At 20.1% G+C, this 15,829-nt stretch overlaps 2 protein-coding genes across 6 annotated transcripts; one reads left to right on the forward strand and one right to left on the reverse strand.

The window, feature by feature from the left end:
* The first annotated feature begins 314 nt into the window (after positions 1 to 314).
* Positions 315 to 8,936, forward strand: LOC122715513 (zinc transporter foi-like). Of its 5 annotated transcripts, none has more exons than XM_043937764.1 (12): positions 315 to 643; positions 2,373 to 3,091; positions 3,983 to 4,047; positions 4,193 to 4,433; positions 4,537 to 4,706; positions 4,875 to 5,087; positions 5,301 to 5,430; positions 5,545 to 5,814; positions 5,886 to 6,062; positions 6,128 to 6,315; positions 6,423 to 6,599; positions 8,915 to 8,936. In XM_043937764.1, the coding sequence occupies exons 2-11, from the start codon at positions 2,383 to 2,385 to the stop codon at positions 6,567 to 6,569; spliced, it is 2,310 nt and encodes a 769-aa protein (XP_043793699.1). In that variant the 5' UTR covers positions 315 to 643; positions 2,373 to 2,382; the 3' UTR covers positions 6,570 to 6,599; positions 8,915 to 8,936. The 5 variants fall into 5 exon arrangements, with proteins under 5 accessions (XP_043793699.1, XP_043793698.1, XP_043793696.1 ...); XM_043937763.1 differs by lacking the exon at positions 8,915 to 8,936 and adding an exon at positions 6,740 to 7,037; XM_043937761.1 differs by lacking the exon at positions 8,915 to 8,936 and having other exon boundaries at positions 6,423 to 7,037.
* Positions 8,937 to 12,313: 3,377 nt separating this feature from the next.
* On the reverse strand, positions 12,314 to 15,804 carry LOC122715583 (KAT8 regulatory NSL complex subunit 2). The gene is made up of 7 exons (XM_043937867.1): positions 15,246 to 15,804; positions 13,936 to 14,044; positions 13,684 to 13,852; positions 13,160 to 13,460; positions 12,947 to 13,069; positions 12,738 to 12,878; positions 12,314 to 12,654 (listed from the first exon to the last, which is right to left on the reverse strand). Exons 2-7 carry the CDS (start codon positions 14,033 to 14,035, stop codon positions 12,406 to 12,408), a joined length of 1,083 nt encoding a protein of 360 aa, XP_043793802.1. The 5' UTR covers positions 14,036 to 14,044; positions 15,246 to 15,804; the 3' UTR covers positions 12,314 to 12,405.
* Between the last annotated feature and the right edge of the window lie 25 nt (positions 15,805 to 15,829).

A 15,829-nucleotide genomic window follows, 5' to 3' on the forward strand; every position in this document is an offset into this window, starting at 1 on the left:
AAAGTACATTGTGATATATTTTATATATTTTATTTATTGAATAATAAAAATAATAATTACTATATATTAATAAATATATTATCAATTAATATGATTACGCAATCTAACATATAAATATAATAATAAAAATAAATACATTATACCACAACAATATATTATTAAAAGATAAAATTTAATTTAAAAAAAGATATTTATTCTATTTATTTTTTATTTTTTTCATTATTATTTTCAAGTTATAACTTACATAATTAAAAATTCTTATTGTAATTGATTTGAACATGGCATAATAACAAAGAGTTGATATGATAACAGTGTTGGCAATATGACTTGAAATTTGAAACCTAACGAGATACGATAGTGTTGTTTTAGCTATGATTACGTAACGTTAAAGAATTTTTTAAGGTTTGTCGATCTTGTCGAAGTCTAATATTCAGCTATGTTCAGAGTATACTTGTTGCACGCGGCGGGATTGGTGATCGACGGTTGGTTGAGGAGAGAAGAAAGGGGATAGACGAGAATAACGAAGGATTCTTCTTACGTTAACGTGGGACTTCGCGAGCTTTCCGCAAGCTAGTGAGCGCGTTTCGATCAATTAACATATGCTACTTCCTAGCGGGAATTTTGTTTCACTGATCGAATAAAGGTAATTACATGACAGTGTGTTATCATACTATAATCCGGTAACCCTTCATCAGATATCGTATACTGACAAAAAACAACTGGGTTCCATATTAAAATTTGACACATCTTTTTTTTTATATTAAAGCAAGAGACCGCCTTTCTAACCTAAATTCTAAATTCTGTCATGGATCCGTAATGCGGGGTAGGGCAAGGAGGGCGATAACCACGAATCTCCTTCTCTTTTTGACAGCTAAAAATACGGTTTTTGAAGGAGCAACTGCAGCATCGAACATTGACTATTTCGGATATGATACAACGCGCACGCATCCTGATTCGTTTACATAGATTTGTCTTATAAAATGCGCGCTTTTCATTTTTTAGTATATCATGTGTTTCTTATATTTGTGATTAATTATTTTTTATTTGTTTAGTTAAAATCATATTTCGAATGAAGACTATCTAATTATTACGCATTCATAATTTTTTCATTTTATATTTAAATCATAATATCTAATTTGAATTACAATAATATTGAAAATAATTTATTATAGAAATAAGTTTTTTTTTTCCTTATATATTTCTTAGCAATAAAAGTTGACAAAATACATAAATATTCTTATATGCAATTTTAATTTTTTCATTTTTAAATTTCAAATTAAATGACATTTCAATATATGTAAGAAAAATTAATTATACATTTGTAGTTCTTGTATAAAGTAAAAAATTAAGTGTATAATAAAAATAACGATAAAATAATTGATTTTCATTTAATATGATAATTCTAATAATTTTCAAGTTATATTGAGAAATTGATCAAAGTTTTAAAATTAAACTTTGTTATATTTATCGTGTTATAAAAATATAACATAATAGACTTCAAAATAAAATTAATTATTATTTAACTTTAAATTAATAATTAATTATTATTGTAAATAATTATTCTATCAATTTTATCTATTAATATTTATAATACATTTAATAATATGGTGATTGAAATTTAATTATCTATTTTTTTTATAAATAGAAATAATGATATTTTTAGAATTTTCATTTAAGAATTATATAGAATACAAAAAGAGGTTGAAAAATATTTCTTGTACAGTTTTTAAAATTATTGTAAAATTTATATAAAAGAATTACATTTTCATTATGAAAGTATATGATTTATGTTTATAATATTTTTATAATAAATTTAATAAATTTAAATATTAATAAATATTGATAAATTTTTTTCTGCAATTATAAAAATTATAAATTATATTTATTATTTATAAAAAAATTAAATGTTAAATAAAGAAAAAAATAATTTTGTTATTATTTATAGCATAATTAATATTTTCTATAATAAAAATTATGAGATATAATAATATAGATAATTAACTGCACTATATTTTGAATTTATGTTTGTAATCTACATAATTTTATGTTTACAATGATAACATATGTATAATAACTTAAGGATAGTATTATTTAAAATTTTATCATTATTATCATTCTGTGCATAGATAACTACTTAATGTAATATTTTATTATCTCTGTTCTAATGATGAATAGATCATAATACAAAAATATGTAATTTGAACATAATCTTTAATATTATTTCATTATTTTATGATAAATTAATAATTAATAATAATAATTTCATTATTATATGATAAACTAAAATATGATAAAGGTAAATATTAAGTTTTATATATATATGTATATAAATTATTTGTATATAAATTAAAATCTTTTATTTTATTTTACAGGATATACAACATGTCACATCATTTTGTCACAGTTTGTGTAGTTTGTGTTTTATGTGCTGCACATACTCCATGTTCAGCACATACTGAATTTTCAACCTCAGGACAAACAACTCATAATTCTGAAAAATTATTACGACCTAATGAACAATTACAACCATCTTGGTCATTAATGAAGTTCAAAGAAATACAGCAAAAGGATGTGAGAAAATTAAATTTAAATAATTTAGATGGTTATAATAATGGTGCTGTTAAATTTTATAATGTATTAGATAAAAATACCAGAAATAAAACTACTTTATTGATGTCAGTTGCCACAAATGAAGTCCATACTAAAAAGAAAAATCTAGAAAATATAGAAATTAACATTCAAAATAATCATAAGCCAATGATAAAACAAGATTCTACAAATTTGAAGGATATGGAAATATCAGAAAGACTAGGCCAATTTGAAATTACACACAATAGTAAATTGAATATAATACAATTTGACAAAAGTCAAAGTCCTTTTAATAAAATCAGGACAAAAAGAAATGATGTAGATGTTTTAGATGAAAAATATTTCATGAAAAAAATTTTTGAAACTTATGGAGATGGTACAAGTATAACAATGGAAGGTTTCGAAAAGTTATTAAAAAAATTAGGATTATTGAGATTATTAACTGATATATCAAGATTAGAAAATCATAATATTGTTGCTAGTCACAATGAAAATCCACTGGGTAAGTTTTTTCATCTATTGATTATTCATTATTAGAAATATTTTTTTTAAATTTAATTTTGTATTAATTTAATAATATTTAAAAAAAGAATATGTATTCTATTAAAAAATTATATATTCTTTTAAAAAATGAAAATAAAATCTTATTTCAAGATCAACTTATATAAATATTGTCTTTTAAAGCTAATACCAATATATGACTTTTAATTATCAATTATGAACCTATCAATCACAATAAGATATGAAACTATTTATTCTTATATATATATATTTGATAATATTTTATCTTTATTCAATATAAGAATCATCTTGATTATAATTTAGCTTAACTTCAAGAGTTCAAACTCCTTTTCAATTGACTTATAGAATTATTTATTGATTTTATTGAACTCTAATATTTTTATAATATTTTATGAAATAAATTCATTTAATGTATAAAATAAAAAAAATATATTCAAAATATAGAAATAATCAGCAAAATTTATTTTATAATTATGAATGAGTAAACAAAATTTGATACTATTTTTGTTGATTAAATGTGATATCAATGGTTAAATAATCATATCACATGTAATGTTATCCTCTATGTAGATATCCAACATCTTTTTACTATCTTTTTATTAAAATCATATTACAAAATTCTTATTAAAATTCTATTAAGTAATTCTATTAAGTAATAAAATTTTAATTTTTTTAAATTAATTTAAAAATATTTTCTTAAATAAGATAATATCTTCTTTTTATATATTATATTTTCTTATATATTTGTTAAACATTTTTTATTTATTATATAAATTGTATTTTCATATTAGATAATATTTAAAGTTATTTAATAAAAGTTTTTGAATAATATATTATTATATAAATTTATATATGAATTTTTTTGTTATAGACAAGTCAAAGAACTTGCAAAATAATGGTTTACCAGAATACGAAAATGGAATTAAAAAAGAACGGGTAAGATAATTATAACAATTAATATTATATGTATAATTTTAATTATACATATTTATAAAAAAATAAACAAGTTTTTTGAATTTTATTAATTTGTTTTTAAATTTTTAATTAAATATATTCTATAAATAACTGTATGATATTTTAGTGCTTAAGTAGTAAAGAATTATTAAGTACCGTTGCAAGAGATATACCATACAATTTGAGTACTAATAATAATTCAACATTACCAAGTTGGCTTTTTGAACGTGTATGTCCAGCTCTTGTTTATCAATTAGCTGGTGAATCAAGCTCAGAGAGAAATGGATGTATTCGTGTACCAGAAAATTATAAGCTAACAAGAATTAACAAATATCTTGGAGAAGATATAACTCGTAACATGGTTCAAGGTATATAATCAATATAAATATCAATATTAATAAGAATTTTATATTTTAAATATTAATATAATTATTATTATAATTTTAAGTATACAATTTTTTTATTATTTAGTATGGGCCTACTCAACAATCAGTATTCTAATAATCAGTCTTTGTGGTTTACTTGGTGTTGCTGTTATACCTTTCATGGGTAAAATTTATTATCATCAATTATTACAATTTTTAGTTGCTCTTGCTGTAGGAACATTATGCGGTGATGCTCTTATTCATCTTTTACCACATGTAAGATATTATAATAGATATTATAAGATATTATAAGATATTCTAAAAATTTTTTATTATAAACAAAATTAATTTGAATTACTTATTATATATTTAATATATATTTAATATATAATTTATTTAATTATATATTTTATTATATAAAAAAAAGATTTATTTTTTTTTTAGGCAATGATGTCGCATCATAATCATGAATATATTCATAATGATCATGTTGAGTTAGATTTTAAAGAGCAACATAATATGAATTTTAAAGAACAACATAATATGAATATGTGGAAAGGATTAGTTGCAATGATGGGACTTGCATTATTTTTTTTTACTGAGAAAGCTTTAACAATGTTAGCAGAATGGAGAAAACTTCGGCAACGCCGTAATAAAGTAATTATTTCATTTAAATTAACATAAGAAATAAACATGAATAAAAACATATAAATTTTTGTAAAATATTATATATTATAATATTATATAAATAATTATAATTTTGTAAAATATTAATTATTTATTAATAATAAAATATTAATTATTAATTAATTAAATATTATATATATATTTATTTTTAAGTAAATGTAATATATATATTTTGAATTTTAGCTTCCACCACGTGTTCGAGTAATGAGAGAAACTGATGGACCAAATAGTAATGTTGTTGGAGAGAAACTTTGCAAACATAAATATTCATCATATCCATATTGTTATGGTGAAATTAGCACAGATATTCAAGGTATAATTAAAAATTTCATTGAAATTTAATAATTGATTTAAAGTTTTTAATTTTATTTTTTGAACGATGTTAAAAGTATAAATAATCTATTATAAAAGAATATTTATTATTCAGATAATCATCATAATCGTCAACATAATAATCATGAAAGACCTCCTGTGATAGAAGAAGAAAAACCATTAACGTCAAATTGTAATTCAGTTTCAAAAATTATGACGAATGATGTAGAAAAAAAACCAAGTAAAGATTGGAGGCTAGACGATTCAATAGTAAATACTAAGAAAAATACAGATGGAGCAGATATACCATTAAATGAATCAGAAAGTTATACTGTTATTATACGTGAACACGAAACAAAACATCATGGTCATACCCATTCACATGGTACTATCTATTCTGATTTAAGTAATATACTATTTTATTTGTAATATATTTTATGAATGAAATTTATTTAGGTCATGTTCATTCTGCACCTGAATCTATGTCGAGTGTTGCTTGGATGGTAGTAATGGGTGATGGTTTGCATAATTTTACTGATGGTATGGCAATAGGTGCAGCTTTTTCAGCAAATATAGCGGGTGGTTTCTCCACAGCAATAGCTGTATTTTGTCACGAATTACCTCATGAATTAGGTATATTATATTAAATATATTAAATATTTTGAATTTTCAATTAAATTTTGTTCCTGTTTTAATAGGAGATTTTGCGGTTTTATTAAAAGCCGGTATGAGCGCTAAACAAGCTGTTTTCTATAATCTGTTATCTTCTGTACTTTGTTTGTTTGGTATGATATTTGGTGTATTATTAGGAAGTACTCCTTCTATAAGTAATTGGATGTTTGCAGCTGCTTCAGGAATGTTTATATATATAGCTTTAGTAGACATGGTAAGTAATGTATAATATATTTTTTTTTATTTAATTATTTTATTTAATAATAAGATTTAATAAGATTTAATAAGATAATTATAATTGACTATTAAATATTTATATAGATTCCAGAATTATCTTCAAGTCACTCTGTAGAGCGTAGCTCTCAATGGCAATGTATTTTACAAGCATTAGGGCTATCATGTGGCCTTGGAATAATGTTAATTATAGCACTTTATGAACACGATCTTAAAAATATATTCAGTGATTAAATTTATAAAGACTGACAACTTTTTTGAATGGTAAGCTTGCAATATTTTCTATAGATCCATATTTACAGTCATCTATTAAGTCAATAAAATTTTGACTGTGCATTCTTACCGAAAATATTTACTGTTATAATAATAGAAACAAATTTACTTTTTTTTCTTTTCACATTTAGCATAAGATTTCTTGTTGATAACAACATTATCTGTTGTTAAAAACTTAAGAATGTACTATAATAAAATAAATGCTAAATGTTTTACAATACTAAGAGTATTCCGTGCACAAGAATAAATGAGTTAAACAATTTAAAGAAAGTTAGGTAATTCAAATGCAACGACAATATTTGAAGTATACTTATTAAAAATTATATTTGAGATATTGCGTTCTTTGAAAGTAATAAAAACAGTCAGATAATTCAGTAAAATTTGAATGTTCTACAATTTTTTTGGTAGGTTATTATAAAGATAGATAATTGTAGTCAATTTTTATTCGATAATGTTTAATATTTTATTATTAAAATCATATAAATTTGCAAAAATGCCATGCGATTTTTTTAAAGATTTTTTTTCTTTTCTTATTTTTTAATTTATCAATAATTATAGTAATTAATGATTATAAAAAAATTAGAAATCTAATATTGAAACCATTAAACCATAAAATAATAATACTGAAACACATGTAACACCAACTAAATGCATGTAAGAAAAACTGAATAATTATTACTTTAATTGACAATTATTTTAATTAAAATATTTTTAATTAAATTTATCCAATTTTCTATAGAAGATATAATTGTTTCAGTTTTATATTTAGATTAAATATGAATCACTATAAAAATGTATTAATTGTTATAACAGGATATTAATATATTCGTGGAATATTTTTGAAGGATCAATTCTAGAAGTCAAAAAAAAAGATAAAAATGTTGATTAAAGTTTATTTATTAAATTATGTTGTTATTTATTAAATTGAAAGTTTAAATGAAATGAAATGGAAAGAAAGTCAAACCACTTTTTCCATTACACTACTGTTTTTATCTCTATCTTATTTCATTTAATATAAATTTAAACTGCTTATAACTTAATAAATAAATTTCAAATTTTTATTTACCGATTTTTATTTGTTGTTTGTTTCTTTAGAATCGGTTTTTCAAAAATGTTTTACGAATATATTAATACTCTAATATAAAAATTATATATTAATTAATTATAATCTGCATTACCTCTTTACTTGTCAGATATCTGGCATTTACATAATATGTATGTATTTTAGAGCTGTCAGTGTATTTGTACACAAGTTTAATTGTGATATATTTAATAATTGCATTCTTTATTTTGATACAACAATTTAAATAAATGATGCTTCAGATAAATATTTTATAATTGAGTCAGTGTTATATGTAATTCTGTCATAAATGTATTATTAAAGTTAACAAAGTGCTCTATACTTTATAATAATTTTAAGTTGAAATAGTTATATATTAATCAAATTATAAGATCAAAAACAAAAAATAATGGTATTAAGTTAATATCAAATTATAGAAAATATTATCAATTGATTATAAATGCATTTTAATAAGTTTATAAAAATTTACAATTTTGTTTTTGAAATTTCTATGCTTATTTTTTTTCAAGTTGTTTCATTGTAATTATTCTGCATTTGCACAATGTTTTAAATATTATAAAAATATATATAAGTTTGTGTTTCAGTAATTAACAAATTATCAAATAAGATAATTATGATATAATATATTTTAATTTTGTACAATTATAAATGCACTTGTGCACAAAATAATTTCATCAAATATATTGATGCAGATAAATAGAGGCGGTAAATCACTATTCATGATTGAATATATTAAAATTTTAAAAATACAACTTATACTGCCACAGTAATTATCAATCATTGAATTGGTGATTATTTACAATTATATGTACATATCTGCATGTCGTAAGATAATATATAATTAAAATATGAAAGCTAAATATTTTTAGCTGTACTTATGTAAAAGAAACTATTATTTATAATTGTAAAAATACTGAAATATCTTTGGTTCTCTAAAATTATCTTAACAAAATTTTTTTACTCATACAATTATTTTTATATATGCATTTATTGTGCTAATGACATGGAATATTCATTCTCAAAATACATATTTTGCACATTCTTTTGTTACTTAAAAAATGTACTATAACACTTTGAATACCAGTTTAACAATCTTATTCACATTAAATGAATTGATTAATTACATGGCATTCAATGTGTTAAACAATTAAATGATGTAAGTTACTTATTTTGTTTGTATGTTAATGATTAATGCCATGATCAATGACAATGTATTTTTTTACAGAAAATGTAAAAATTGAAAAAAAGCGTTATATTCTTATAAGCAAAATACTTTTTTAAATTATATCTTATATTATTACTGATGTATTTAACTAAATAATTTGCGCTTTTTGTAAAAATTTAAATGCTAAGCATAAACATTAGTTTTTTGAAACATGTTTATATTATTATATATCCTGAAAGATTTTAGGATTTTTTTTTTTTACATATAATATAATATAAAAATAGTAAAATGGTTTTTATTTGAAATAAAAAGATTTCTTATTGATTTCTTATTATTTCTTAAAATAAATTTGTTTTTTAATAATAAATTTTAGTAAATTTTATCAATAATTTATGTAATAATATTCCATAATATATATACTATACACATAAATTAAATATAGAACAAACTTATTATCTTATTCTATATTTCATTTTAGAAAATACGGATTATATATATAAATTGGAGATTTCAGTATTTCTCTTTTAATTAAAAATAGTAAATTTTGATTCTAATAATATGAATTAATAAATGTTTTATTATATTATAATACAATCTTATAATTATTACTTATTTTATGGCTGATAATAATTTTATTAATTGAAGAGATAATTTAAAAAAATTATTTGAGAGTATATTTTATTATATATTAAAATTAATTAAAGAATATGTTATAAAAAGTTTTCATTAAAAAAATTGTTTAGTACATATTAAAATTATTAAATATTTTAGAATTATTATTTTAGATTTTAAGTTTATTATTTTAGGATTAAGTTATTTAAATTTAAATTTTTTAATTGTATTCCAGATATGTGCAATATTTATTTGTACATTAAGAATACAAAATATGTTGAAATTTTTATTTGAGCAATTTGTTTTTTATATTGAATTCAGTCTGTAAAATTGTCTGTATAATTTATGAACATTAAATATAAAAAGTAGTGGAAACATCAAATAGTAGAATAATAATAGGAATAAAAGTAAAACTCAATCAATAATATAATAATTAATAATAACATTAAAAAATCTATTTTTATGCTTTCAAAAAATTTTTTAATTTTTAAGAGTAATAATTAATTTTTAAATTAAACTTCAAACTCTAAAACAATTTGATTAATTTTGTATAAATATTCCTTTTCGTTCAGTATAAGCACTTATCAAAACAATATAATTTATTACAATATATTGAAGTACTAACGATGAATAGTAGAAAATAATCTAAAATTTATAACTTAAATAAAATTTTTTAATAATAAAAGCTGTATAGAATGTCAATATATTCATAAAATACCTCATAGAAGATCGATTTTGGAGATGAAAACATAAAAGTTAATATATAAAAATAACAATTAATATTTATTTATTAAATGAAATAGCAATGTAATAATACCAACCATGTTTTCAATATCAACCATAATGTAAATAATTTAAATTTAATAAATAGATACGGATGCGAATGTTTATGTGAAATAAAATTTTTATGAACACGAAAAAAGAAATGAAGCTTAAATTGAGATTTGTTTTATTCTTCAAATATTATATTTTAATTGAAAAATATTTTTATCATTCATGTATATTTTGTAGATTTTTATATTATTTTGTATAATATCTGTGAACATCTGCAATCTTTTATATATATATCTTTCTATAATATAATAAGTGCAATAAATATAATAAATAAACCTCAATGAATTTTTGTGTTTGTCTTCATTTCTAGAATCGATTTTTTAGAAATATCTCGATATATTAAATAATAATATATTTTTTAATTTTTTAAATTTCAATTTAAATCAATTTAAATCAATTAAAATTTAAATTCTTAGAAATAATTTAATATTACTTATTTAATTTATCCAGATTATTTTTCTCATTGAAAAATTTCATAAATTTGATTAAAAATGTACTTTAAACTCAGATAAATATATATGGAATATACTTAATATTTTAATTTTTATATTAATTATAATAATATTTAATTTATGCAAAAATATTAATATTAATTAAAATTATTAATATTATTAAGTATTATAATTATTATTTTACTTCTACAATTTCAAACAATATAATATAAATATATTAAACAATTTTTATAGTATTGAAATATATATGTACATTCAACGATTGCAAATTTTAACAAAAATAAAAATATATGAATTATTATTATAGAAAATTAATTAAAATTGATTAACACGAAATAAAAATTTTTAATTTAATAATAATTTTGGTATAATTTAACCATAATATTTTCTGTTATGTAATATTAGTACATAAGTATTAAAAGAACAATAAGTTTTAATTAAATGATATTTAATTAATAAATTATAAATAATTGTATCATCATTATATCAATGAAATATAAAATAATTATTTTATAATAATAAATCATTAATACAATATTAAAAATTATAATATTCAAATACTTAATTTATGCAAAAATATTAATTTAGAATTTTAATCATCTTCGCTATTATTAATACAATTGCTTATCACAAAAATTACAATTATGAGTAGAGAGATGTCATCACAAATATAGTTCAATATATTTGTTTCAAATTTGTACAAAATATTCTCCTATTTACAATTAAATGATGTTTCAATATTTATGAATTGTATGTTTTGAATCATAGACAAAAAGACAGAATAAATTTAATATTCAATGCATTTTTTTGTAATTATTTTAACAAAATATTTTTAAAAATCAGAAAATATATTATTTATAATTTATTTTAGAATTAATATTTATTTGGATTATAATAATTTATAGTTTATAAATTAATCTCATTATAAAAATTAATATATTATAGACTAAATTTTCAAAAATAAAATTATATTTTTTCAAATATTTAAAAATCATTTGATATGAAGTGATACAAATTAAAAAATAATTAAATAAAATATAATAATATAAATATATATTTTTTAAATCTATTATAAATTTCACTAAAAATAATTTATGAATTAATATTTTATTTAAAATTTTTATTAAAACTATGTATCATGTTCTTCTTATATTTGATAATAGTTAGTGTTTAAATAGTTAATTGTATATTTAAATATTTTTATACTTAATAAGATTACAAATAATGAAGAAATAAATTCAATAAAAAATAATATATATAGTATATATTTAAGATTAATCATTTTATTATTTTTAAAATTGTGCAATGATCATGGAATATTTACAAATGAAAATGATATATCTTATTTTTTATCATATATATGTATATATATATATATATATATATATATATATATGTATGTATATACAATATATAAGAAAAAAAATTTTTATATTTGTAAATTATATTTATAATATTTTACAATCTTTTGCTGTTATATAACAGCTGTTATATATGTATGAGTTAATATGATTCTTTTAATATTGAGGCACTTAACATATAATTAACAATATAAGTCAAATAAAATTTATAAATATTATTTAAATATTTAAGTTAATAATAAGTTTTATACAAATATTAGAATAATTATATTATAACAAAGAAGATAGTTTATCAAACAGAGACGAGATCGTCTTTATCACTCATCTGAGCTGATAAACTAAACGCTGTATCTGTGCTAGCTTCACTATTTAAACTTTCATTAAATACTGGTTTCATATGTGCAGCATCACTCATCTCTCTCATTAATCCTGCCATGTCATCATCTGGATCAATCTCTTGAATTTCACCTACTACATCAATTTCTATAGACTGATTATCTATTGCTGATATTTCCTGTGTTTCAGGTTTTGATTCTTTAAACTAATAATTATAATAAAAATAAAATTAATATTGCATCATATTGTTTTGTAGAATTTATAGAAAATGTATTTTTAAAATCTTACTTTCATAGTTTCCAATTTACATTCAGATGGTAAATTCATATGAAATACACAATTTGTATCAAAAATCACTGGTACTGGCTCATGACATTCTATATCTGCTCGAATTGCACCACATGCTTTAAACAAAACTTGATGTTGATCCTATTAAGATGATAAAATTTGTTCAATTTTTATTTATATGATATGATATTATTGAATAAATATATTACTTTAAGAATATGTTTGCGACAATGTTTTGCAGCAGGAAGGGTTTTTTCTCCACATTTTACTCCACCTTCTGTAAAAATACATTTTGATATACTTGGTATTTTTTGTGTAGGACCTACAGTTGCCTATAACAAAAATATATAATTTTTAGTATTACTATATAATATGCTATATGATATTATTTATTATATAAAATCATAAAATTTATATTTTACTTGTGCTCTACGTTCTAAAGATTTTCTATATAGTATAGCTTCAACTCCACTACGTCTATGATAACGATTTAAGGCTTTCAATTTTTCATAAATTTTTTTTTCTTTTGCAGTTTCTTTTGGTTGATCATATATACTACATAATGTTTCCTTTTCCTTTTTAAGTGCATGTAAATATTTTCTTCTTTTCTCTCTTAATATGTATTGTAATCTTCTAAATTGATCTATATAAAGTGATTGTAATCTAATTAGTTTTTCTCGTGCAATATAGATCACTTCCTCAGCAGTAAAAATTCCAGCATGCCTTAAAAAATTAATACTAATTATTCAATAGAAATTACTGTTTCATTTTTGCAAAAAGCAACTACAAAATAGATATAAGTAAAAATACAAATAATTGAAATTTCATTTTTAAAATTTGCTCAAGCCAAAGCAAGCTAGCTGATATTCTACAGAAAAAACAAATTAATAAAATTTTGATATACACATATATAATTGTAAGTATTCATACATAAGAATATTCTTACTTTAAAGGATCTTCTTGTGCACTGTATAAACTTTCATTATCACTATCATCAAGATAACTTCCTCTTAAAGTATCATTCACTGTCGTAGGTTCAACATCACTATCAGAGGAACTTGCATAATCCAAAATATCACGTCCACTTGCATTTACTTTATATGCATCAACTTCAGCTAAAAAAAAATTTTTTATATAAAGTTTTTACAAAAATTTTAATTTATTTATAAGAATAAAAGAATATTTAATCAAAACTTACTAAAAGGATCTAATGCTTTGACTTTTCCTTCTTCATCTTCAGTATCTTCAGTACTTGAATCTGTTTTTTTAACATAGTGGCTTAAATTAAGTAAAAGCATTTCAAGTATCTGTAATAAAGAATATCTAGCTCTTGACTTTATACAAACTATTTAGATTTTTTAAGTTCAGTTATAATATCTAAAATTCAATATAATATTTAAAAAAATTTTTATATATAATAAAAAAATATATAATATATATGAAATTCATTAAATTTGGATTTAGTATATACAAAATATCTTTTTTGTCCAATTTCAATGTTAGATTTTAGTATTTTTTAACATTATAATGTAATCTTGAATTTGATGAAGAATTCAAGTAATTAACTGACAGAATAAATTATATTGAGAAATATCTACTTCATATTAGCATTTTGTAATTTTAAGTATCTATTATTAATAATTTATCTATCATTAATAATTTATTATTAATAATAATATTAATAAGTCATTATTAATAAATTAAAAAAAATAAAGAAATATTATTAATATATTAAATATATATGTGAGAAATATCTAAAAAAATGTGAAATATAAAATACGAAAGAATTACAAGCTGCGATTATAATATCGTAGTAATCTAACGAATGAATACATATCGAATACAAAATAATATCGAGAAATTAACAGAGTATCTCATCAATAAATATAAATTCTATATAAATATATGAATAATATATAAATAAAATCCTATTATATTTTCAATTATTATAGTTATTAGATAGATAAAAACTCTGATATTATATTTTCAATATATTTTCAAATATTCAAAAAATTATATATCAAATAAATAAAAATTATGAAATATTAATTTTTCATAATATTTTGAAAAATATCAAAAAATTACATTTTGTAAATTACTTTTTTAATAAAATTAAAAGTTACAATGTATATAATTATTTTATAATTTTAAATTTAGCGCGATAACTTACATTGGAAATCAAAATTATTCTATTAATATTATTAATTTAAAATAATTTCCAATTTAAAGAATATATTTTGATTATAAAAATTATAATATATATATAAAATATTATATATATCTAAATTTATAATCATTTTTTTTAAATAAAATTTTAATACAATGTGTATTTGTAACAAGTGGTAAATCGCCATTTTGTACGTGAGATGTTGAATGAAGTTTCATTGATGTATGTACGGATTTCGAACGAATGAAACGGACATGTGATTGGTTTTTGTGAAAATTATAATAAAACGAGAGAAGCGGGACTTAAGAAAGCCGCGAAATATAATTTTTTTAGAGACTTACTGTGATTTCTTATATCAAATCTTCAAAGAGGAAGGCAGTGCCAATCCAATCACGCTTATCACCATCGATATATTTCTGATTATTTCAAGAGTAAAAAAGATTATGTTGTGAAACGTAAAATATTAACAATTGTGCAAGTCTGAAATTATATCTGAATAAATACTAAATATTCGAAAGACAACACTGGATCCTTCGATAGGATCAAGATAACGGAACGCTACTACAGGGGTAATATTGGTTGCGTGCACATACTACTAGCTCAACGATTGCGTCACTTCCGGGAGTTGAAAGCTCAAAACTTCTAATTGATAAACTACGTGATTCATACCTATCATAGACTGAAAAAGTTCAGGTAGGTTATGACGTTGGTCATAAAATATTAGCCAAGTTGGTTTTACGTTATGCACGCGTGTTTATTAAAATAAACCAATGTAACGTGCTTGCCATAAAAAATTAATATTTATTTCGAATTAAACAGCACTAGTTTGTTACACGTTTATTGTGTCAGAAAAATTGCAACTTCTTGTGCAACATGACAAGTAATATTTTTTAATTTTTTCATATAAAATGGGGTAAATTATAAT

Source organism: Apis laboriosa, unplaced genomic scaffold (genome assembly GCF_014066325.1).
Source record: "Apis laboriosa isolate Shangri-la unplaced genomic scaffold, ASM1406632v1 scaffold38_cov145, whole genome shotgun sequence".
In the NCBI taxonomy this organism is placed as follows: Eukaryota; Metazoa; Arthropoda; class Insecta; order Hymenoptera; family Apidae; genus Apis; species Apis laboriosa.

Excerpts from the sequence above, each read along its gene's own strand:
- LOC122715513 (XM_043937764.1), top strand. The coding sequence starts at position 2,383 with ATGTCACATCATTTTGTCACAGTTTGTGTAGTTTGTGTTTTATGTGCT. Across the intron at positions 4,048-4,192 it reads ATGGAATTAAAAAAGAACGG|TGCTTAAGTAGTAAAGAATT; the intron begins GTAAGATAATTA and ends ATGATATTTTAG. Across the intron at positions 4,707-4,874 it reads TTATTCATCTTTTACCACAT|GCAATGATGTCGCATCATAA; the intron begins GTAAGATATTAT and ends TTTTTTTTTTAG.
- LOC122715583 (XM_043937867.1), bottom strand. The coding sequence starts at position 14,035 with ATGCTTTTACTTAATTTAAGCCACTATGTTAAAAAAACAGATTCAAGT. Across the intron at positions 13,070-13,159 it reads CTTTAGAACGTAGAGCACAA|GCAACTGTAGGTCCTACACA; the intron begins GTAAAATATAAA and ends TTTTTGTTATAG. Across the intron at positions 12,655-12,737 it reads GTAAATTGGAAACTATGAAA|TTTAAAGAATCAAAACCTGA; the intron begins GTAAGATTTTAA and ends TATAATTATTAG.